Consider the following 25,995-nt stretch of genomic DNA (forward strand, 5'->3'; position numbering starts at 1 on the left):
TCTACAGGCCTGATCTGGAGCTGCAGTTTAAGTGTTATCATCATGAAGACCGGCAGATGAACACTAACTGGCCGGCGTCGGTGCAGGTTAGCGTCAATGCTACTCCTCTGACCATCGAGCGCGGAGACAACAAGACGTCCCACAAACCCCTGTACCTAAAACACGTGTGCCAGCCGGGACGCAACACCATCCAGATCACCGTCACCGCCTGCTGCTGCGTAAGATCATCCCATCTGATGCATCCCCACCATCATACTCACTTAAACATAGCATGCCTTGCTGAAGCCTGTAGTGCAGGCAGAGTAAACGTGTCTGCTGTAATGTATTCATGTGTACTTTAAGCGCTCTAGAAATGAAGATGAGTTGAGTTTGTGTGCTGACGTGTGTTGTTTTGTCCTGTAGTCGCATCTGTTCGTGCTGCAGCTGGTGCATCGGCCGTCTGTGCGCTCGGTGCTGCAGGGACTCATGAAGAAGAGGCTGCTGCCCGCCGAACACTGCGTCACCAAGAGTGAGTCTACATTATACACTGCCAAGACATGCTTTACTTACTTAGACATGGTCACTGAGTAGTGAAGCATTGGTATATACACTAGATGTTCCCTACGCTAATATTGTCTATTGGAAGGAATGCGCCAATAGAGCCGCCATCTTGGTACAGGGCAACGCTCCTTTGAAATGAATGTGGGACCAAGGTGTTGTCAGGTTTCATTTAGATTTTCGCTGGTTTTCTTCAACAAAACTAGCATAAGCAGGACATTTAGTCTGAGTTGGTGCTACTTAGCCGTATGGTCAGTGCAGTAGGTGACTGTATCATCATCAATAACGTTACTGGTTGAGCACAAAAGTTTGTAACATACAAAAAAAACCCGAAATCTTACCTGTGAAATGTTCTGCCTTTGTTTTGTTTTCTTTCTTTGCTTGTTACTACACCCGTACACAGCGCTAGAGTCCAGCATCTTCACATTGGCTTTGGTCTTGACTAGTGCTGTTGAATGACTTTTGTCCTGGGAGCCCTGACCAATATGGCGGTAGTACTGACGCATGCTCAGGAGCCTGTATGCGGTATCTAGCTTATACATCTGTGGTAGTGAAGAATGTTTGAAAGCGATTGACTTACACAGTATTTGTTTTTCCTACTATGGAAGTCTAAATAATCTCCCAATGCTGCAGGTAAAATAATGTTTTCCCTCTGAAATAACGTTATATTTCTTCCCCCACTGATTATTCTGCTTGTTTTAATTAAAACCTCTCTTAATTTTGACTCGTTATTTCTGAAAACAAGACTATATTTTATACGTGTCCAGAAAATGCTTCCTAATTTCAGAATCTTTAGATATTTGGTCTAGAAACGAGACAAAAACGCTACGTAAGAAAAGCAGTGTATTGAGCTAATAGTCTGAGTTAGTGGTTTGTTAATAACATCAATCATAAATGAGATTTTATGAACACGTTTTACCTCTCGTCCTCCACAGTAAAGAGGAACTTCAACAGCGGGACCATCCCGGGAACCCCAGGCCTGAACGGAGAGGACGGTGTGGAGCAAACGGCCATCAAGGTGTCGCTCAAGTGTCCCATAACCTTCAGGAGGATCCAGCTTCCAGCCCGCGGACACGACTGCAGACACATACAGGTGAGCAGGAGAACGCCAACACCTGGAGCTGTGTTTACATGCACATATTTTACTGTGCATTTTGGATTATTGCATAAATAATGCTTAATGGAAACACCAAAATGTGCAGAAGCTATAGAGATGGCTTCAGTTCACTCTCTCTGGCTAAACAGCGCTCGTCTTCCCATCAGTAACCTTCTTTGACCCTTGAAAACATCTTTTGAGAGATTAATTTTTACATGCATGAACAACTGAACATCGTTGCCTGGTTTACCTTCTGTGGGAGGAACAATACATTCATTTCTATATTTATATTATTATTCACTTATCTATTTTTGTTTAATGCCATATTTCAGCTGCGAGTGAGCTTCTGTGGTAATAATGTGTGTTTCCTGCAGTGTTTTGACCTGGAGTCGTACCTGCAGCTCAACTGTGAGAGAGGAACCTGGCGCTGTCCTGTGTGCAAGTGAGAAACTCTGTCTGCTTTTTATCTTCCTTTGCTGTTTTTATTATTGACAAAATGACAATAGGCTAGAGTAAACAAACACAACAGCAGCAATATAGAGTAATATGCTAATGTTTTCCACAGCCTGTATATAAATAATAAAATAGAAAGAAAGGAAAAGACATGGGGGAAAGTATTCAAGTAGTAATATTACATTATTGCTAACACTATTATCATTAGCCCTAGTGAAATTGTAATTATTTTAATATTTTTTCTGATTAATGGAGAGAGTTTTTTATCACATTATTAATCATAATAGTTTTATTAACTCTTTTCTAATCATTTTTTAGTCTTTGTCATGATGACAGTAAATAATATTAGACTAGATATTCTTCAAGACACTAGTATTCAGCTTAAAGTGACATTTAAAGGCTTCACTAGGGTAATTAGGGTAAAGTTAGAGTAATTAGGGTAAAGTTAGGGTAATTAGGCAAGTCATTGTATAACAGTGGTTTGTTCTGGAGACCAGTGGTTCCCAAAGTAGGGGTCGGGACCTTGCGGGGGGGTTGCTTAGTGATTTCCAAAAAGTATTTGTGTATTTATGTTTATTTATTTATATTTATTGTGTATATATGTATTTTATTAAAATATTAGAAATAACACATTTCATCCATACCCTACAGAAGATAAAAGTAGTAGTTAATAGCTCCATTAAAAACAACATGTAAATAAAAAGCCATCAGCCTTTCAGTTGTATTTTTGATTGGATTGTGAACCCTGGGGATATAACATTATATTAAAGACGCAGCAATAATGTCAGATGCAGCGGATTGATTTTATAGCACCAGATTAAACTTTACATTAAAACATTAAAAATAAATACAGGCCACGACTGAACATGAAGCATGGTCTCCGAGTGGAGGTCTCCAAAATCACACCAAGATTAGACTTGGGCCTTTTAGTGTGTGTGCGCCGTTGTGTGCAAGGTTTGTGTATTTATAAGCCCCTAAGAGGATAGTGGGGTCGCAAGTTACTGGCATTGTTATTTTGGGGGTCGCTGGCTGAAAAGTTTGGGAACCCCTGCTGGAGACAATCCAAAACTAATATTGCTTAACAAATAATATTGAGCTTAAAATGGCTTTAAAACTATTAAAAACTGCTTTTATTCTAGCTGAAATAAAACAAATAAGACTTTCTGCAGAAGAACAAATATTAGAGGAAATACTGTGAGAAACTCCTGAATTTGTTTATTTATTTATTTATTATATATTTGAAAAATAATTAAAAATCATACATTTATATACATGTTTTTGTTGCTGTTGATCTTTTTGCTATTTTTTGTGCTTTTAAAATGAAGTAAATCATGTTTTATATTGAATATTGAGGAGTTGTAAAATACATTCTAAACATGATGGTTTTATGTATTTGCAGGTCAACTCTTCATATGTTTATTAAACATTTTCATCATAATCATTATTGTCTGTTTTTTCTGCCTGAATAATGTCAGTCTGCATGTGTTTTGCATGCAGTATAAGCTGACGTATTTAGATTTTCACGAGCTCTTGTGTTGTCTGCAGTAAAACCGCTCTGCTGGAGGGGCTGGAGGTGGACCAGTACATGTTGGGCATCTTGATCTACATTCAGAAGTAAGTGTCTTTCTTTACTTCAGCTTGTTTACACCATCAGAAGGTTTTCTTCTCAATAATCTTAACTTCTGTACCATCTAAACACTGCTGAGCTGCTGAATGTTGAAAACTGTAGGCCAGATTTACCAGTGTTGTATTTAGTTTTCTGCGGGGATCTGATTGTTTAGTTACGATTAAAGATTTTATAACGATGTAGAGCAGAGGTGTCCAAAGTCAGTCCTGCAGGGCTGGTGTCCTGCTGAGTTCAGTTCCAAATTGCTTCAGCACACCTGCCAGGACGTTTAGGGGTGCCCAGACTCAGTCCTGGAGGGCCGGTGTCCTGCAGGGTTTAGCTCTAACTTGCCTCAGCACACCTGCATGGACGTTTCTAGAAAGCCTAGTAAGAGCTTGATTAGCTAGCCCAGATGTGTCTGATTGGGGTTGGAGCTAAACTTTGCAGGACACCGGCCCTCCAGGACCGAGTTTGGGCATCCCTGGTATAGTATACCTCGTGAGAGCTTGAATAGCTGGTTCAGGTGTGTTTGATTAAGGTTGGAGCTAAACTTCCTTGGACACTGGCCCTCCAGGACCGAGTTTGGACACCCCTGATGTAGAGTATTATGACTTAAAACTGCAAAATAAATTACACTGGAAAAAAGCTCTTCTTATTTAGAGTTTTTGTCTTGTTTCTAGTAGAAATATCTAAAAATTCTTAAATCAAGAAGCATTTTCTAGACAAGCACGACAGTATAGTGTTGTTTTCAGAAATAGTGGATCAAAATGAAGTGAGTTTTTCCTTAACATGCACAATGATCTGCCAATGGGGGAAGCAACATCGTTTTGTTTTCAGTTGGAGTTAAGTTTATTTCTCTTCCTCCATTGTCAGATTATTGTGCTTGTTTTAAAGAAACTCTCTTCATTTGGACTCATTATTTCTAAAAACAACACTATACTGTTGTGCTGGTTTAGAAAATGCTTCTTGATTTTGAGATATTTGGACTAGAGCTAGGCATTGCAAGGTTTTTTTGTGTCTAGTTGTGTGGTGTGTTCAGTTGTTGATCCGCTTTCTCTGTGTGTGTTCAGTTCAGACTATGAAGAGATCACCATTGACCCAGTGTGCAGCTGGAAGCCTGTGCCGGTTAAACCAGACCTGCACATTAAGGAAGATCCGGACGGGCCGGCCCTAAAGCGCTGTCGAACCCTGAGCCCCAGCCACATGATCCTGCCTAGCGTGATGGAGATGATTGCAGCGCTGGGTCCCGCATCCTCGCCCTACCAGAGTCTGCCAGCAGGGGGCAGCAGCAGCACGCCAGACTATCCCAGCCAAGGTGTGTGTGTGTGTGTGTGTGTGTGTCTTGAAAACAAACTAAAACCTATTAGTCAAGTAAAGTCAAGCTTTATTGTCATTCCGCTTCATGTGTGGACAAACGGTGGACAGGACCATGGTGCTACATAAAGAAACATGATCATAAATACTGTGGATGTCCTGATCAGGTGTTTTTTTCCCTCGAGTCAGAGTTATTTGATTTTGAGTATCTGCTGATACCAAAACTCGATCCGATACTTCTATAATACATTAAAAAAGAATAAAGAAGAGCGAAGAAACTGATCCAGGAAGTTCCTCATGTTTTATTTAATTGACCTTATTTTAACGTTCAACATGTCTGTTAACAAGCAGAGCACTTCTGTGAGGGAGCTTCAACAATCAAGTAATAAATAACATCAATTCTTCCCTTCTGGACTTTAGTGCAGCAGTAAATATTAAAAAACAATATAACCTAATATAAATAATATAATCTGATATAACAACAAACAGCGCCTCGACTTAAAATACCTGGCACCCAATCCAAAGTGTACATATCTCACAGTCTGCTATGGCAATGTTGTGATCATCAACTTTATAATACCTCCAGACCGCAGACATACTCGCGCCTTCCACTTCAAGCTGCTTCCATGTTCTACTTTTCCCGGTATTTAATCAATAGCGTCGATGCAACAAAGTGATGTCTTACGGCTAGAGGTCTAACTCTGTGCCACCGCGTAACTATAGATGTGTTAAATAATAATGACAATATATATATACATTAGAGTCCTGATCGGGAGGTGACTTCCGATTCCAATCGAGTCTGAAACCAGGTGATCGGGCCTGATATCCATTCACGTGATCGGATCTGGACATCCCTAATAATTACAAACAACGCTGAACATAAGAACGATTTTAAAATATTATAACTGTGTAAATTTAATTATAAATCTATAATAGTAATTGTAAAACTATTTATTTATTATGTGCATGTAAACTGGAAACAGAAAGCCACATGTATACATCTGCTGAGGGGTGTAAAGAAAACTTTGGAGAGGGAGAAAATCAGATTTCAAGACACATTTGATCAAATCTGACAACCTTTCACAGATCATTTTAAATACATAAATTCTACAGGAGATATTTTAATCTTGTCTGTCTTGTTTTTTTGTCCTCTGCTGATCACATGCTTGATTTGCAGACAAACAGACGGCATTAAAATACATAAAAGCACTGTCTTTAGAACTTTGAGTAGCCACTGTGTCTGACTGCGTCGCCATCTTGGATCAAATATCGACTGCGTTTGCACTGCAGATCTTGATGTTTAGCTCTGATTTAGTGACTGTCCAATGTTTTTGCAGCATCACACATGCTGATGCAGACTTCAGTAAGTTGTATTCAGCAGATGTGTGTGAGATGCATTTATATATATATATCTACGGTGTGTTTCTCAGGTGGTTCAGGATACTCCAGCCAGCCAGGCTTCTCAGATTTCCCCAACGCCCCCGGCACCCCCACCCTGGGGGAGTTCACCCCTGGCCCCCCACCCCTGTCCTACCAGTCTGACCTGCCCAGCGGGCTGCTGACCCCTGAGAAACCTGTGGGACACCCAATGCCCGGACAGGTGCGCCTATATATCTGTATATTCATCTGTCTGTCTATATATGTAACTCTCTGTCTATATATAGATAGCTATCTGTCTATATATCTGTCTGTTTGTCTATATATCTATCAGTCTGTCTGTATATCTATTTGTTTGTCTATATAGCTATCTGTCTGTCTAAATATCGGTTTGTCTGTCTATACATCATCTATCTGTCTGTCTATATATCTAGCTATCTGTCTGTATATCCCTCTGTTTGTCTATATGTCTAACAGTCTGTCTATACATTATCTGTCTGTATATATCTGACAGTCTGTCTATATATGCATCCGTCTGTCTATATAGCTATCTGTCTATATATTTTACTATCTGCCAATTTATGTCTGTCTCTATATCTGTCTTTTTGTCTATATATCTATTAGTCTATATATATTCGTCTGTCTGTTGATATATCGTCTGTCTGTCTATATATTGTCTATCTATATATCTATCCATATGCCTATATATCATCTGTCTATTCATCTGTCTTTATATCCATCCGTCTGCCTATTTATCTGTCCGACTGTCTATATATCCGTCTGTCTGTATATCATCTGTTTGTCTATATATCCATCTGTCTGTCTATTTATCTGTCTGTCTATATATTTTTCTCTTTGCCAATATATATCTGTCTTTCTGTCTATATATCTGTCTGTCTGTCTATATATCTATCAGTCTATCTATATATCCATCCATCTGGTTAGATATTGTCCGTCTGTCTGTCTATATATCATCTGTCTATCTGTTTGTCTATATATCTGTCTCTCTGTATAATTTTCTGTCTGCCAATATATATGTCTGTCTATATATCCGTCTGTCTGTCTATATATCTATCAGTCCATCTATATATTCGTCTGTCTGCTTATTTGTTGTCTGTCTATATATCCATCTGTCTGTCTATATAGCTATCTGTCTGCCAATTTATATGTCTGTCTGTACATCCGTCTGTTTATATATCGTCTGTCTGTCTGTCTATCCATCTGTCCATATATCTATCCGACTGTCTATATATAATCTTTCTGTTTGTCTATATATCTATCTGTTTGTCTATACATCCATCTGTCTGTTTATATATCCATGTCTATTTATCTCTCTATATATTTTTCTGTCTACCTATATATGTCTGTCTATATATATCTAATATATAAAAAATGTCTTTTTGTCCATATATATGTATATCTATCTATCTATCTATCTGTCTGTCTGTCTGTCTGTCTGTCTGTCTGTCTGTCTGTCTGTCTGTCTGTCTGCTTGTCTGTCTGTCTGTCTGTCTATATATTGTCTATATATCTATCCATCTGTCTATATATCCCTCTATCTATCTATCTGTCTGTCTATATATCGATCCGACTGTCTATATATCGTTTGTCTATATATATATATATATATATATATATATATATCTGCAAGCAATATACTATATTGCTTGATTAAATATGGGTTGCTATGTATATTTATTGAGCTGAAATCAGCCTCAGCTTGAAGTCTAATGTGCTTCACTGTCACCCCCGTATGTCTCTGCATATAAGAGCTGTTCTCTGTGTGTGTGTGCGTGTGTGTGTTAGTGTGTGTGTCACCTGCAGCTGCTACTCTTCACTATCACACCTGCTCTGAGCACAGATTGAGTGTGTTTTCCAGCTTTACTGACCGTCTCTTTTTCTCTCTCCAATAAAGATGCCTCACTCTAGTCGCATGGATCCTTCCCACAATCCCCTGCAGCAACAACAGCAGCATCAGGCTCTCCACGGGAGCTCCAGCATGGGCCCCGGGGCCCCGATGCACTCCCGCGGGCCCTCCCAAAACCCCCGCATGCACACAGATAGCTTCGGACTCGGGGCCCCTGGGGGACCGGGCGACGTTTCAGAGCCGGCCCTCGATGTAAGTCACGATCAGTCATCTGTGCAGAGTTATAATGAGTTTATCTATTTATTTACTGAATAGTGAGTGTGTGTGTTTACTGTTATTATTGTGTGTTACAGTTGTATTTGTTTTATTAATTCCTTCATTAATCTTCATTAATGTTAGACATAGCATATACAGTACGCTGTACAATAAAAATATGTGAACAATAAGTGAAAAGATATTTATATATATATATATAAAGTGTTTTTAAACTAAATATTGATTTTTATTTGGGTTGCACATGTATGATGTTTGTTCAGCAGTTCAGTTTAGCTCAGTTCAGTGTGGTTTAATAATCACTACTGAGAGTCCAAACACTGAAGATCCCGAACCATGCAAGCTAGTGGCAACAGCGGCGAGGGAAAAAACTACACCAATTGGCGAAAGTGAAGACAAAAAACCTCGAGAGAACCAGGCTCAGATGGGCACGACCATTTCTCCTCTGGCCCAACGTCTTGTGCAGAGCTGCAGTCTAATAAATAATAAATCAGATTCATAATTTACCACACAGGGTAACTTGATGGGTTCTGCTAATAAGGTCCACTCCAGTGAAGACAATTAATAAAATACACTTTTATTATTAAAATAAAATCCAGTGAAAAAGTAGAATAAACAAAATACAAATAACAGAGCACAAAATCCTTACTTTATTCTCCGTTGGGAATAAAGGGCAACCAACATTCAGTCTAGAGAAGTCAGAAAGAGCAAAGCTGATCTGTGTGTTCCAGCTTTTTATACCTCTAATTACTTCTAAGACTGTGGTTATACACATAGATCCCCCTCATACATCATTAGGGATTGACACATAGCAAGTAAGAACACGCTATAAATCGCTAAGAACCAGCTGTATAGTCTGGTTAAATCATACGTTCAAAATCCTGATTGTCAGTTAAGCAAAGAGTTCATGTCTTATGCGAACAAATTTATAATCGTTCCAAGTGTATTAAAAACATGCATCAACATTTAAGCAGTTATATATTCAATATTTAGGCAGTTTTATAGTCATGCATGCATAGTGTGCCTACATAGTCATACCTAAGTCAGTGTGTAAGCTGAGCAGTGAGTGCAGGCAAAGTTCCCCCAGCTGGTCCAGCCAGTCCGCTGGTTTGGTGCACCCTCCGCCGGAGGCACCTTTCTCTCCTCTTACGCTTGACTGTTTGAGCGAGAGTGGTGCTCTTACGCACCATTTGTGTCTCATATAATTGATGTCATTAGACCAATCAGACATCACAATCTTTAGGATGAAAGTATAGAGTATAATAATAAGATAACAAACAAAAAAACATGACAATTTTGTACTTATTCTATAGGGGGTGTAAACTTATGCACGCATCTTTTTTATTACCTAATTTGGGAACACATCTGAATAGACTCAAAGTAAAGAACTTGCACAAACACCCTGACTCTCATCCACGAATGCACCAATTTCTAATCTAATCAGAGCATCAGATGGGTAGAAAAGAGCCGAGAGAAGCCTGTGATTACTTTTAGCCTGTGAGAAACGGTCCGGAATGAAGATGTGTGCATAAACTTTTTATTCTTTGAGGAACATTCATTGTGTTTCGTCTTTGTCTTTTGAGCCACAGCTCATTTATTAGAGAAGAACAAACACCACAGTCGCTTCTCTCAACACATAACTACACGTCTCTGATCAATATTCGTGCAAGTTTATCAGCAACTGATGATTTTGTTTGACATTAGATGGAAATGCTTCTTTATTCACTGATGTTTTATGCGATTTCCAGTTTTGCTAACACATCTAATTGACATCTTGTGTGTTTTTCTCTTTGTCTTCCAGCTTCTCCCAGAGCTGACGAACCCAGATGAGCTGCTGTCCTACTTGGGTCCTCCAGATCTTCCTAATAACAGTAATGATGATCTGCTGGCTCTGTTCGAGAGCAACTGAACCGTCCGGCGTTCCTCCACCGTCCAGCAGTCCCCCATCCAAGCCAAACACACATCCCATTGCGTCTGTGCACAGTTTCCTCCTGAGACTGGACCGCAGTGACTCTTGGGAAGGTGCAAGGAAGATGGCTTTTATTTTTCCTCCTGTGACGATGTTACTGTCCGACTGCTTCTCTGAACTCTGAACTTCAGTCGCTCCAATCATTTGTAGAAAGACGCACATCACGCTTTAAACTCATGTGGTGTATTCAAGGACATAGCGTGTGTGTGTGTGTGTGTGTGTGTGTGTGTGTGTGTGTTGAGGGTCAGGTTATTGCTTATTTTTCTTTTCACTGCGGCTCCTGTTTTAAATCTAAATTAGATGAGGAATTATGATCTTGTAATGCTGGATTCACACCAAACACAGAATTAAGTGATCAATATAAAAGTAAATCTCATATAAAGTTAATGCAAACGCTCGAATGGTGACGAATTGTCAGCATGCGGTGAGAATATCCCAGATAGTGTAACCACAGCTGCGGAGCATCAGGTTGCACGTAAAGTGGATTACGTTTGTTTGTTTATTGTACATCAGCAATTTACTACTACTTCATGACAAAAATTGAAACAGATAAGGAGATATTGTAAAATAATAATAACAAACGACAACATCCCATTATTAACTTCACATTAATCAATGATACAATTTTTAAAAATTTAACATTAAAAACATGATTTTTCATGCCGACATAGGATTGATTTATCTTAGTAAGTACTCTAATGCTGGATTCAGAACAAACACTGAATTAAGAATTCAACATAAAAATAAACCACATACGATGTTAATGCAAACGCTCAAATAATGGCGAATTATCACCGCACTGTGCGAATGTCGCAGATAAACCTGTGAGCTTTACTGTAACCACAGCTGCGGAGTATCGGATTACATGTAACCTGGACTACATTTGTTTGTTTATTGTACATCAGCAATTTACGACTACATCCTGACGATATTGAAATAGATAAGAACATACTGTATAATAACGAACGAAAACGTCACATTGCGATAATAAAAAACAATATAGTTTTACATTAAATATGAATTTTTATGTCGATATTGAATTGATAACTTAGAGCGAAGTACTCTAATGCTGGATTCAGAACAAATGTGGAATTAAGTATTCAATATAAAAGTAAATCACATTAAAGTTATGCAAATGCTCAAATAGTGGTGAATTATCACCGCGCAGTGCAAATGTCGCAGATAAAGCTGTGAGTGTTACTGTAACCATAGCTGCAGAGTATCGGATTACATGTAACCTGGATTACATTTGTTTATCGCACATCAGACTACTTTATGACTACTTTGACAAAATTTAAATAGATAAGAACATATTGTATAATAATAACAATGAAGGACAACATCACATTAATAACTTCACATTAACTATACAATTTTTTTAAAATTACATTAAAAACATTAAATATGATTTTTCATGTTGTTTTTAGATCAATAACTTAGAGCAGAGTACTCTATTGCTAGATTCGAACCGAACATTGAATTAAGTATTGAATATAAAAGGAAATTACATGTTAATGCAAACGCTCAAATAGTGGCGAATTTTCACTGCGCGGTGCAAATGTTGCAGATAAAGCTGTGAGCGTTACTGTAACCACAGCTGCGGAGTATCAGATTACACGTAACCTGGATTACATTTGTTTATCGTACATCATCAGTTTATGACTACTTCATGACAATATAAAAATAGAAAAGAACATATTGTATAATAATAATAACGATAACATCACATTAATAACTTCACATTAATTAACGATAAAATGTAAACAAAATTTAAATTAAAACATTAAATATGATTTTTCAATCCAACATAGGATCAATATAACTTAAAGCAGAGTTCTCTAATGTTGGATTCAGACCGTATCAGAATTACGTATTAAATATAAAAGTCAATAACATGTTAATGCAAACGCTCAAAGAGTGCCGAATTATCACAGTGCAGTGTGAATTTCACAGATACAGCTGTTAGTGTAACTGTAATCACAGCTGCGGAGTATCGGATTACATGTAACCTGGATTACATCTGTTTGTTTAATGCATTGTAATATAGAGAAGTACATATACATAATAATAACAACGACAACTTCACATTAATTAGAGACAATACAAAAAAAACATTTAAATATGATTTTTCATGTTGATATAGGTTTGATACAAAACGTGGAACTAAGTATTCAATATAAAAGTAAATTGCATATAATGTTAATGCAAATGCTTGAATAGAGGTGAATTATCAGAGTGTGGTGCGACTGTCGCAGATAAAGCTGAGTGCTACTGTAACCACAGCTGCGGACTATCTAATTATATTTTATCAGACAACATTTTAAGACTACTTCGTGACTGATCGAAGATTGATATAGACAAGAACATATTGCATAGTAATAACAATAACAACTTCAGATTATTATAAATCATTTTACATTAAATATGATTTTTCATGTTGATATATGATCAAGAGTTTCCATCAAAGTACTCTAATGCTGGACTCAGACAAAATGCGGAATTAAGTTTTCAATACAAACGTAAATCACATACGAAGTCAGTGCAAATGTGAGATGGAAATAAACCAACGCCATAGTCATGAACAGTGCAGAATTTGCCATGATTGTGTCTTCCGTGCAGATTCAAATAATTGAATCAAAAAAATGCGTGAAGGGAAAAACATCCCATGAGTAAACTAGAGCGAGTGACGCAGTGTTGCGCGATTGGTGTGAACCCAGCATAACTCAACAAACAAACACTGCTGATTCTCTTAAAGGGACAGTTCATCCTAAAATTACAATTGTCATCATTTACGCAACCTGTTTGAGTTTGTTTTTCTGTCGAACACAAAGGAGGATAAACTGAAGAAGGCTTTTAGTTAATGTTAATGGCTATTTTTTCCAGAATATCTTGTTTTGTGTTTGACAGGATGCAGAAACTGTACGAACACTTGAGTTGTGAGCAAATGATGAGGAAATTTACTTTTGGCTGAACTATTTCTTTAACACACAGCCAGAATTCTCGATTATTTCTTCTTTTATTCACCCAAAGATGACCTCAGGCTCGCTCCATGTGGTTATAACACGGTTTCAATCCACAAATGACTTGATCTCAAAAGTGTAGCCTTTATTTCCTTTATGAAACGTGTTCACGTCTGAAACGGTAGCATTCAAGAAGTGCACTATTACATTTTGCACACCGAAATTGCCTACACACGAAGGAAATCAAAGGCAAAGAGTTATCTTTTGTGATGCTGTACACAAATGCACACCTCAAGCTAGTGTGTGCGAGAGTGAGAGTGTGTGTGTGTTTTGGCACAAATTCAAACATTACACCACACCCTGCTTTGTTTTCGTCTGTCTCTCGTGAGTTTCTTACCCTTCGATGTCTTTTTAAAAACGTCTTCCTCCCCTGTGGATTTAGGGCCATGAGGTCAGATCTTGCATTTAACTCGCCCTTAAATATGCAAGTCTGGGCTAATATTTGGTAGAAAACAGGTTTTCTTGGTCAACGACATGTGTGAACCCAGACAGAGCACAAGCAGCCCGGTAGCACCTTGTTAGAGAGCTTACAAATGCACAACAACAATCGCGTTTGGTGGACAAACACCTTCCCTTAGTGAGATTTTGCTCGGACAAATCTGATAGGGTGGGAGAGTGACGACAAGAAATGGACTGATGTTTATCGCCACAATCACAATCGAGGAGGAAAACGTTGGGGTTGATGTGAAATATGTACAGATATAGTATTATTATCGTCGCGGATGTGAACTTTCTCTTAACCCCATGATATGGAAAAAATGAACATTTGAAAACACTATGACAAGAGCTCATTCCCCAGATTTACATTCAGAGCGGGATGGAGAAACCGATGATGAGGGATGATGATGATGATGATGTCGATTCCTGTCTTGTCTGATTTTATTATTTATCATGGCTCTTTGGGCAGCGTTAGCGAAGTGCAGTTTGTATATTAACAATACAGGGAGCATCAGGAGTCGTCGGATGATGTGCTTTTATTCTTTTCGTTTGTTTGTTTGAAGTCATTTGTGTATCATACGATTTTATCTTTGATTATATAATAATTGTTATTATAATTATAAAGATAATTGATGGGCCTGTATGCATCTCTCTCTCTCTCTCTCTCTCTCTCTCTTCTGTGTTAACTAGCAGAGTTTATGAATTTGTTAGAAAGATACGACATAAAAAAGATGATGAATTCATGAGAATCTGAGAAACCAGCATCACTCAAACTGTTCAAAAATACAACTAAAAAAAGATGTTTGACTGTCATCGTGTGTTGGTGGATCATCAAGTTCTATCGATTGAATTAAACATGTATAATTGAAAGCGATTTGTTTTTCTAAAGATGTGAAATATTTCCATTATGTTTTATAAGTAAAGACTTAAGCCCCATTGCGTTGCATTGCCTTTATTTGGGGAGCTGCATTGTGTCAAACCGCGGGAAATGCGCGCAGGGGGGCGTGGCGTCAGGAGAATGAAAACTGGCTTTTTCTGTCACACACCTTTCTCTTTCTTTAACCACACAGTTCTGTTTGATCAATAAACCACGCGTACGGTATGAGATGATGATAAATCGTGAAATAAATCATCTGCTCGTTCACTCTCTGTGATTTAATGCCAAACAGTAATGGCGAATTCTGCCTTCGGCCACCGCCCTCACGCCATGAGAGATCGCAAGTTCACACCCACTTCTTATGCACGTCGCTCATTGGATGGGACGCGGTTACGTCATTTCTACCTACTATAACCGGCCAATAGGCACGTCAATCAAGAGCCTTCCTCCAAAGCCGCACGTCGCTAATTTATTGAAGCGCGTCGCTTCTCATTGGCCCGTTCGCACGTCACTCCGCTGATCCTCCGCGGCAGAGGCTTCTTTATATCCCGCGCGCGCGCACAGTTCCTGCTTCCCGATGAGCTGCGGCGTTTGCTGGGATTCATTCAGCTGCATAAACTGACCGAGTTTATTCCTTCATCATGGCGAACCCTAAAGTATTTTTTGACATCACCATCGATGGGAAGGAGGCGGGAAGGATCGTGATGGAGGTATGGAGACAAATCTGCATGTTTTTAAAGCGAGCGGCTCTTCTTTAGTTAAAGATCTGCGTGTGATGCTGTGAACCCGTTTCTGCATGAAGCGCGCACACGAGGCTTCCCCCCGTTTGATGAGCGCTGACACTGACAGCCTGCTGATGATGACTCGGTCTAAAACGATTCGTTCGAATCTTTAATGTGTGATTCAGTATTTCGCGCATGCGCACAATCTACAGGGAAAATAGTTTTTCACCCCGAGTCATTTATTATTATTAACAAAGCCTGAACAACATCAGAAAGGCGTTAATGCTTCTCAAAATTACACAAAGACTGACATAATCATACGTGTTTACAGTCTTTACATCCTCATTAATAATAATACACCACATATATAAATAAATAAAATAACTGCTAAAGAAACACACTCAGCAGGTGAGTTGAAGAGCTCGAAATATGAAGCCAGAGTCATCTAATGAGGATTATAAATATCTCGCTTTTTTAGCTTTTTATCTCCCTTAATGTCTTCAAATAGATCACAAATTCTTCTTTAAACACCACTAATTTAATCCTGGGGGAATTTGGATAAATTTATTTATGAATATAAAATATTAATAATAATGACAAATTATTCATTAACTAAGATATCTTTTTATCCGTAAGCATTTAGCCAAATGTAATAATTTCCCAAAAATATGGCTTACAGATGTGTTCTGTTGTATCCAAACTAATTTCACCCGAGTCTTTATCAAGTTTGAGCCTTTTAAATCTCTAATAAAATGTTGAAATATTTTATTATGCTATAGATAAAATACATTTATTTATATATATATATATATATATATATAATAGCTTTAAATATGATATTGACCCTAGCTGTGCCTTATGTAGTAGTCTTCCTAAAACTTTCTCAATTATTCCGTCTTATTAAGGTCTGCTGTGTTCGTATTAAAATAATCTTCTCCCAAACACCTAATTTTCCCCTTTAAACATGTCGTTTTTGGGTTTTATGAGCTTAAACAGTGAATACAAGTTATTTTATGAGTTTAACTTTTATACTAGCACCATTTTATATCCATAAATGCAAATACACCAACGATCAGCCACTTTATATGTGAGATAAAAATAAGTCTTCTATTTAATAATAATAAAAAAAGATTCAATCATGTCGCTGAACGTGAATCAGTGGGTAAAATGATCCGAAATTCCCATCAGCTGCGCGCACATGGAGGACTCGCGCTCTCCACACGAGTACGCGCACGCATTTTTTGACGCAGACGCCATTTTCACCATTTTTTATAACTCGAGATGCCATTTTGGGAAGGGAGGGGCGAGTGCTGCAGTTGAGCCTTTAATTTAAGTGTGTTCTTGTCTTGTTTTTATTGCCTCATTACTGCGCTCATCCTTATAGTAGGAGCTGATTAAGAACGCGCAGGTGATCTGCATAGGAGTGCGCGCGCTCCCGTCAGGGTCGATGTTTCCAGAGAAATGCGGAAGTAGCGGATTTTTTGACTTGTCATCACACTGGAGCACAGTTACTGCATTATGACAATTACACGATAAAACCTACTTCACTTCTGTCACTATATACTCGTATTGTTGCATGAAAGTCAAATTTAAAGTATTGAAAGAGTGAAAATGGTAAAAAATAAACCCTTTAGTAAAATACAGTGTATATCATTGTAATTCTAATATACTCCGAGTGTATAACTCAAATAAATCAATGTTTCTAAGGTTGAACATAAATAAATTCAATATTTCAGGTGGATTGAAAACAGATTTGAGCATGTCAGATATATTTATTCATTTATTTATATATATATATATATATATATATATATATATATATATATATATTAAATGCTGAAATCATGTCATACATAGAAAATGTTAAATAAAAATGCAGTGTCATCATTCATTCATTTTCCTTCGGCTTAGTCCCTTATTTATCAGGGGTCGACACAGCGGAATGAACTGCCAACTATTCCAGCATATGTTTTGCACAGCGGATGCCCTTCCAGCCACAACCCAGTACTGGGAAACACCCATACACACTATATATATATATATATATATATATATATATATATATATATATATATATATATATATATATATATATATATATATATATATATATATATATATATATATAACACACACTTGTTGTTGATCAATTCCCCTATAGCGCATGTGTTTGGACTGTGGGGGAAACCGGAGCACCCGGAGAAAACCCACACCAACACGGGGAGAACATGCAAACTCCACACAGAAACACCTACTGAGCCAGCCAGGACTCGAACCAGCAACCTTCTTGCTGTGAGGTCACAGTGCTAACCACTGAGTCACCCACAGAGTGTCTTTATTGCAATAAAGTATAGCGGAAATGTTCTCATTTATACCAAGGTGACATCACATTTACTCTGAGATGAGCTTTTAGAAATTTTCAAATAAAAAGTCAGGTATTAAGGTATGTTAAATGAGAGTCTGTTTACAATGGAAAACACTGCTCAAATGTGGGAAATCTAGTGCTTTCAATGAGATTTAATGTGTATTTCAGTGTCGAGCTTTACTTTAATACAGAAGCTTCTGTTGGATGTGATGTGCGTATGTGCGCTTTTTTTTAATTTTTTATTTATTTTTTTTTACAAAAATAAACAAAATAATTATATTTATATGTATTTTTTTTCTTCTCAGAGTCTTTAATATGTCAGAAAAGCTACTTGATTTAAATATGCAATACTCCATCTCTTATAGTGTAAATGTTCATTATATTGTGTGTGGACTGAAGAGTTTCTGCTGTGCTGATCTCCATTTGTTTTCTCTGTTCTGCAGCTGAGAGCTGATGTTGTGCCGAAGACCGCTGGTGAGTCTTAGTTTTGTGTGTGTGTGTGTGTGTGTGTGTGTGTGTGTGTGTGTGTGTGTGTGTGTGTGTGTGTGTGTGTGTGTGTGTGTGTGTCATACCTGTCAACATTGCAATGTGACTAAATATGTTCATCTGTTGTCTGTCATTGTAAATAAACTGTTGAACCGGTCAGTAATGTTTTATTATTATTTATGAAAGATATAATAAATAGTTTACATTAAAAAAGCTGCAAACAGTTTAGCCTATTAAAATTAATAGCTATATTATGAAGACATGGCTTTCCTAACTGTTTATGCTCATTTAACATTAAATTTGTTGTGTTTAAAAGAAATTACACCAAGATTGACATGTTTTGTTGTTGTTATTATTATTATTATTATTATGTGTTTGTCTATTCAAACACTCACCCAAAACCCAGTGTCCACTTGAGCTCCGCATCAAATCGTGTGTACAGAATCTGTTTGAGACGCAGCATCTATTTATCACCATGTAACACATCTGTCAGACAACATGAACTGCCTGTTTAGAGGATTGCTTACAGCGCCTGTAATGAAAAGGAAATGAATCCTGCTGTTTTTCTATTTTATTTTAAAGTGTTTTCATGCCTGAATAAAACAAGCAGAACAGACTCTCATTAAGGGCAAGGGGCGTCCCATGGTGATTCAGCAGTATGGGTTGTGTATAGGGAGGATCAGCTCTATAATGTTTATTGCCACCCTTCACAGAAAGATGAAAAATACGGGATAAATATTTTATGATTGATGGGATGATGGCGGGGTAGAACTGTAAAATACTGGAGAATCTCAGGAAAATGGGAGGGTTGACTGGTATAGTGTGTGTGTGGGAGTGAAGTGTGCTGTAAACGCTGTGCCCCCGAGTTGTCTCTCTCCACCACCGTGATGCTCAAGTTTACATCACTTTTTTTTTGTAATTAAATCCTAATTTATTCATAACAAACATTATATTTCTGGAAAGGTCTAAAGACTGGAGACTTCATTCATTTTCTTTTCAGCTTAGTCCCTTTATTAATCTGGGGTTGCCACAGCGGAATGAACCGCCAACCCATCCAGCACGTTTTACGCAGCGAATGCCCTTCCAGCTGCAACCCAGTACTGGGAAACACTGGAGACTTGTAAATGAATATTTTATCACTGTTTTTAGTTCTGTAAGAAGAGTAATGGATTAACAAGCATTTACAGTCAATCTACAACCTACGTGAACATTTCGGTTCCATTTTTAAACCATAATATTGTAAACGTAAAAGCAGTCATGAGAAACTAATATATCATCTGAAAGATCAAAATCTCTAGTTTCCGTATGTGTTGACTGAATTTTGATAGAGATTACTGTGCCATAGTTATTTATTTGCAACCTGGATACTCCTCAGAGTCATAGAGCATTACTTTGCTACAGCAATCCACATGTAACCTTTTGTTAAACGTTTTTAGAGGCCAAATTCAAATCAAACACCACTAAACTGCATGTGCTACTTTATAATTCTGTCTACTTTACAAATATTGTCAAAAGTATGAAGAAAAGAGGCTTTTATTCCTCAAACACACACAGGCATAGGGGACGCCCTTAAATAGTCATCAATGTAAACTGAATGGTGGTCACGTCTGGTACTGCGGCCAAACTAAATCCCACTGAAAGCTCATGTCTTGATATTTATATTTGGAAAATCACTGGTTCTGATATTTAGCTTTGATTTATTTTTTTTCTTAAACAAAAGTTTTGTGAATTACACATTTTATGTAATATTATAAACTATACTTTTATTATTATATTCATAAATATAAAGGCACATCACTTCTGTTTACTTTAACTTTTTAAACATTTTTCATGCTACAGTCTGACATCTGTCTTCTTTAAGCTTAAATCTGTGCACCAAAGATTGACTCATTTACGTGTGACATGTCATTTTCATGTCTATGTTCAACAAACGGGGCAGTTAAGGGGTTAACACTGTGCTCTTTTAATATAATATAATTAATGTGTGTGATAGAGAACTTCCGTGCACTGTGCACCGGAGAGAAGGGTTTCGGCTACAAGGGCTCCGGCTTCCACCGCGTCATCCCCCAGTTCATGTGTCAGGTGAGCTGCGACCATAAACACTCACGGTTTCCAGTTGTTAGGGGTTTCTGGAAGGTTTCAAGGTGGTTACTAGGGTGTTACTGATTACAAGTTGCATCACAAAATTAGTAGTCCGTAATATAGTCTCTTAGGTTACACCAGTGATTGTGATTTTAATAGGACTACTTTTGGATTACATTTAGATTACTTTTGTGCTAACCCCTATTTGACGTCACTTTGACACAGAATAATCTCCGTGTTTGTTGGGGTGTTACAATGGTTTCCAGTTATTAGTTTTCTGGAAGGTTTCAATGTGGTTGCTAGGGTGTTACTGATTACAAGTTACATCACAAAATTAGTAGTATGTAACATAATTTCATAGGCTACACAAGTGATTGTGATGTAATGCGACTACTTATGGATTACATTTAGATTACTTTTCATCCACCGATGGTAATTTGATACAAAAGTAGTCAGATTACATTTAGATTACTTTCAATACACTTATGGTAACTCAATCTGACTACTTTTGGATTGCATTTAGGTTACTTTTAATACACTTATGGTAATGTAATCTAAATGTAATCCAAAAGTAGTCAGATTACATTTAGATTACTTAACTGGAATGAAATATTTGAACCTATCAGTTTACAATATACTGCTGCCCTGTTTCTAGGATTTATTGGTGATAATGGTCAGGAATATTGGGCCATTATTGCCTTTTTAGCATAAGTAGAGGACAGAAACTAGCCAGACAGTAATGTGAGAATTGTTGAGTGGGCAAAGTAAAATAAATAACTGTAGAGCAACCCATGTTCTGTTGCCATTAATATTTAACTTTAATAGGTAGAAGTGTCTGAGATATGAACTAAAGCAAGAGATGCATCAAAGTTTGAATTAAAAAATCTTGAATGGTTATAAAAATCTTTATAATAAATAATAAAAATAATTAGTTTAAAAATCTTCAATGATATTAATGATATGATGTAGTTCCGGAAACTTTCTACTTCTCTGTTTATCCGTCTAACTTTACTGTCTGTTTCTTTTGACCGCCCCCTGTCATCTCAATGGCGAATGTGTCAAGTATAAAAGCCTCGTCTGTTTCGTGAGGTGTGCGATGCGGCGTCAGGCAAAAGAATAAATCAGCTTTTAAGATGTTTGTTTTTGTTTGTTTATTCTGTAGTTCAATAGTGCATCTAACCTGTCTTCAGGACCATTCAATTAGAATACGTTTATTTTACCACTGATCTTGTGATTTTGTTTTTTTGTTTTTTTCTCTCTATTTTCTCTCTGTGCATGGTGTTTTTGATATTGTGATATAGGTCTTAAATTTAGTACTTAATGGTCTTAAAAAGCTCTTAAATTTGACATTATGATATCTGCAGAAACCCTGAAATAGTACAAGTTTGTGTCTAAAAAGTCCATATTAATAAACGTTTGTGACAGTCTTTGTACTTTTTATTTATTTATTTATTTATATATATATATATATATATATATATATATATATATATATATATATATATATATATATATATATATATATATATATATATATATATATATATATATATATATATATATATATATATATATATATATATATATATATATATATATATATATATAATATTATTATTAAAAATAAGTTCAAACAAACCATCTTCCTTAAGTGTATCTAATCCTGTTTATATGAGGTCAGCTGCTGCTCCAGAGCAGGTTTGAGCTGCCAGATCTGCATCTATAACGACTCTCAGATGAGTTTTGAAGAACGAAAGGATCCTGGATCATGTTAAATTGTCAATAACCCAAATCCAGCTAACGGAGTAATCCACACACTAAGAACAGACCCCAGGTTACTTATAGGTTACTGCAACTGTTGTTATGGTAACTCTGCAACCGTGTTTTATCTGCTGTTTGTCGCAGGGGGGTGATTTCACCAATCACAACGGAACCGGAGGAAAGTCCATCTACGGCAACAAGTTTGAGGATGAAAACTTCACACTGAAGCACGGAGGCAAAGGCACCCTGTCTATGGCCAACGCCGGCCCCAACACCAACGGCTCGCAGTTCTTCATCTGCACCGCTGACACCAACTGGTAAAACACACACACACACACACACACACACACACTACAGAAGGACACTAAGCTTTTTGCTCTGCAACTGATGATCAACAGAACAATTTGACGTGTAAAAAGAATTCTAAAATTTACTATTGAGAATTTGACATTACATGGTTTCTGCTCCATTTATTCTTCCGTGGCGGGGCGCCACACCAAAATTCATCCTGCCACAGCTTCAGTACAGCTTCTCATTCAAAACATTCAGTCGGTGCTGCTGTTTTTGTTTTGTTTTTTGAATAGCGGGTTATGATCGCACCAAAACATTAAAATATAAGTGAATTATAACAGTGAACTTTTCTGTAATAGTGCTGTGGGTTATTTACTTTACCCTTTAAAGCCTAGTTCACACTACAGGATCTTAAACATCAGCAGATCTCTGTGCTGTTCACACTACAGAATCTTAAACATCAGCAGATCGCTGTGCTGTTCACACTACAGGATCTTAAACATCAGCAGATCGCTGTGCTGTTCACACTACATGACTTGATTTTGTGTCTTTTAATCTCTGTGGTGTTCACACTACGCGACACTATGTAAATGATCCACAAGAGGGGGTCACACACTACAAGATCTGATAACAACTAGTTCAGTCCAGCTACCAAACCACAGCCAATCAAATGTTGAGGGAGGAGTTGTCAGAAAAGGCTGAACACTATTGGCTGCTTGTGAGCTGATGACATCACTGACAGCGTTTCAAGCTTTTAAAGCATTTAAAAACATGGTCAGTCAGCTGATGCATCAGCGGATCAATCGCTCATCTGCACAGCTCGGGTAAAGAGATGCACAGAGAGTTAATTTAATTTCTGTAATTTAATAACTCAGAAATAAAACTAACATATCTACAACACCCTGACGCTTCCTGAATATCTGTGTGTTTTTGTCTAACATTGTTATTTTCTAAATTACAGAACAGTAAAGAGCGGAGCATCTCTACCTTTAATCACCATATTGGTCAACACGACTGCATGCATGTCTGCTACTTTTCACTGTGACTTTAAATATGCACGCATATATTTGCCTAGCAACTTCCTGCTAACATAAACACAACTCTCTGATAGCAAAAACATACATTTACTCCAGATATATCTTTTAAAACAGCATATTCTGTGCAGGGAAATAGCTCCTGTTTGAAAATGAAGCAAGGCCCAGAGCTTTGTGTGTTCTAGTATCTTAACTACATATTTATATGATAATATATTCAGGGTAATGGTGTCCTTGAATATGATGACAGACATTCAGAGCTTGATTTTGAATATCTCAATAGTTTTGAATGTAAATATGACGTGACAATATGATGTTTTATATGAGAGCGCTCAGAATGAGCAGTACGGTGATTCTAATAGTTACAGAACTCTAGTTCCCCTGTTAATATAGCCTACTCATGTCCGTGTTAAGGCAGAATGAAGCCAGCGCATCGATGCCCATTCTGGCCAATCACAGATGTTTCTGTTGATCTCCTGAGCACACAGGTGTTCAGCTCATGCTGATATGCTCTCTCATTGGCTGCAGCTCATCACTACATCTGACCGCACGTAGGGTCGAGTCTGCTGACTGCTCTGGAATATTCCGCATGCTAGATGTTGGATTTCCATCTGCGAGGTGTCAGCGACGCTTCAGCGAGCCTCTTTGATGCCTTGTTCAGTAGTTCACACATAAAGACTGGCGAGCGCAGAGCATCCACAGATTTCTCCCAGATCTGTCGGCGAGCTTGTTAATTCCAAATCAGGCTTCAAATCTTGTAGTGTGAACTAGGCTTAAGGTGAGATGCTGGCTGACTGACTGACAGGACGTGATGTTGGAGGCCAGCGTGATGTAGTTTTCTGTTGTGAAGAACAGCGTTTCCATAATTCTACTTTATTTATAGATTTCACCGTTTCACTTTACTTCAGGACGCATTAATGCCGCTCTGTAGGTCTATTGGAGACATTCATAAATATTCCCAGCAAATCTATTAAATGTTGAAGACCTACTCGTCACATACACACACTAAATGCAGTGTTCATTTGAGGGTGCACGATTAGAGGAAAGAGATTGGCATGCTGGTATTACATGAACGCAATCTCGACTAGTTCTACTGCGCTCTCGACATTTGTTATTGAAATAACGCCATGGGTAGTTGGAAGATCTGTGTAAAAGTCCTGCAGTGCCACCACAGCTGGAAAAAATCCTAGAGCAGGGGTCACCAATCCCGGTCCTGGAGGTCCGGTGCCCTGCTGGGTTTAGCTCCAACTTACCTCAACACACCTCCCTGGGTGTTTCAAGTACACCTAGTAAGACCTCGATTAGCTTGTTCAGGTGTGTTTGATTAGGGTTGGAGCTAAAATCAGCAGGACACCGGACCTCCAGGACTGAGATTGGTGACCCCTGTCCTAGAGGAAACACTGCATTAAAACTCACGAATCTTCATATTTTTAAAGTCAAATCTTTAGATTCTGTTTATTAACATTTTTTTCTTTATATTTTCTTGTTCCCTTTTTATTATTTATTTATTTTTATTATAAAGATTTTCAAATGATCTAATATTTTTCCTTTTCTAATGCTCTCCCGCAGGCTGGACGGTAAGCATGTGGTGTTCGGGAAGGTTGTGGATGGTATAAGTGTTGTGGACACCATCGAGAAAAAAGGAAGTAGCAGCGGGAAATGCTCCGCCAAGGTCGTGATCGCCAACTGCGGCCAGCTCTAACTCCTCCACTCCTCTCTCTCGTTCCCTCACTCTCTCTGGTTTTTGTATGGTCATTCCTCAATGAGACGCTCCTGTTTCATGTATTCTGACGGTTTCCAGGATGCAACGTCTTCTGAAACGTGGATTAAAGATGAATCCAGATTCCTTTCACTGGCGTTCTGTTTTCTTTCTTTCTTCATTCATTATTATTGTGCTCTTTAGTTCTGAAGAGTTGTTTAAAGAAACTCATTCAAGTTTCCTTAATGGCTGCAGTGTTCTGTTGGCCAGCAGGGGGCGCATTTATGCATTTTACAGTCTCTGCTGTTTAAATAAATCCACAGCACAGTTTAGTAAATATTATTTTATAAACCAGAGCCTATGAACAAACAACAAACAAAATTATGAGTTATAAACACTATTAATGCAAGATACTGCAGTTTAACAATGCCAATGAATTAATATGCATCTCCACATGATTACATTTAAGAATTGCAGTGAAAACAAGTCCGATGTTCAACTATGTAAATGAGGATTTATAGGAATTATGCTGAACATCCATTTCTAGCACAAGAATCAAAATGAAGTTAAAGTGTTATTAACTCTGCCTCAGACACTGTAGATGTATTTAACTAACATTAACAGAAGGGAATAAATGATCTAAAGCTCTGTTAATTCAGCAGAACCTCACTATAAAATCCATCCTATTATTCACCTGTGTGTTTCAGCAGCAGAAGTGCTGATAGTGT

At 37.7% G+C, this 25,995-nt stretch overlaps 2 protein-coding genes across 3 annotated transcripts in view; both read left to right on the forward strand.

Annotated features, from left to right (window-relative positions):
- zmiz2 (zinc finger, MIZ-type containing 2) overlaps window positions 1–14,886 on the forward strand; it is a 102,051-nt gene extending 87,165 nt beyond the window's left edge. For both annotated transcript variants that reach the window (XM_056466423.1, XM_056466424.1), the window contains exons 11-19: window positions 8–218; window positions 403–508; window positions 1,473–1,630; window positions 2,008–2,075; window positions 3,632–3,700; window positions 4,763–5,007; window positions 6,437–6,606; window positions 8,299–8,502; window positions 10,325–14,886. In XM_056466423.1, coding sequence (XP_056322398.1) covers window positions 8–218; window positions 403–508; window positions 1,473–1,630; window positions 2,008–2,075; window positions 3,632–3,700; window positions 4,763–5,007; window positions 6,437–6,606; window positions 8,299–8,502; window positions 10,325–10,432 — 1,339 coding nt within the window. In that variant the 3' untranslated portion in view covers window positions 10,433–14,886. The remainder of the gene's footprint in view (window positions 1–7; window positions 219–402; window positions 509–1,472; window positions 1,631–2,007; window positions 2,076–3,631; window positions 3,701–4,762; window positions 5,008–6,436; window positions 6,607–8,298; window positions 8,503–10,324) is intronic.
- A 487-nt stretch (window positions 14,887–15,373) lies between these two features.
- Window positions 15,374–25,420, forward strand: ppiab (peptidylprolyl isomerase Ab (cyclophilin A)). Its single transcript, XM_056466570.1, has 5 exons — window positions 15,374–15,537; window positions 18,358–18,388; window positions 20,394–20,482; window positions 22,388–22,560; window positions 25,138–25,420. Exons 1-5 carry the CDS (start codon window positions 15,469–15,471, stop codon window positions 25,268–25,270), a joined length of 495 nt encoding a protein of 164 aa, XP_056322545.1. The 5' UTR covers window positions 15,374–15,468; the 3' UTR covers window positions 25,271–25,420.
- Window positions 25,421–25,995: the final 575 nt, after the last annotated feature.

The sequence above is a fragment of the Danio aesculapii genome, chromosome 10 (genome assembly GCF_903798145.1).
Source record: "Danio aesculapii chromosome 10, fDanAes4.1, whole genome shotgun sequence".
In the NCBI taxonomy this organism is placed as follows: domain Eukaryota; kingdom Metazoa; phylum Chordata; class Actinopteri; order Cypriniformes; family Danionidae; genus Danio; species Danio aesculapii.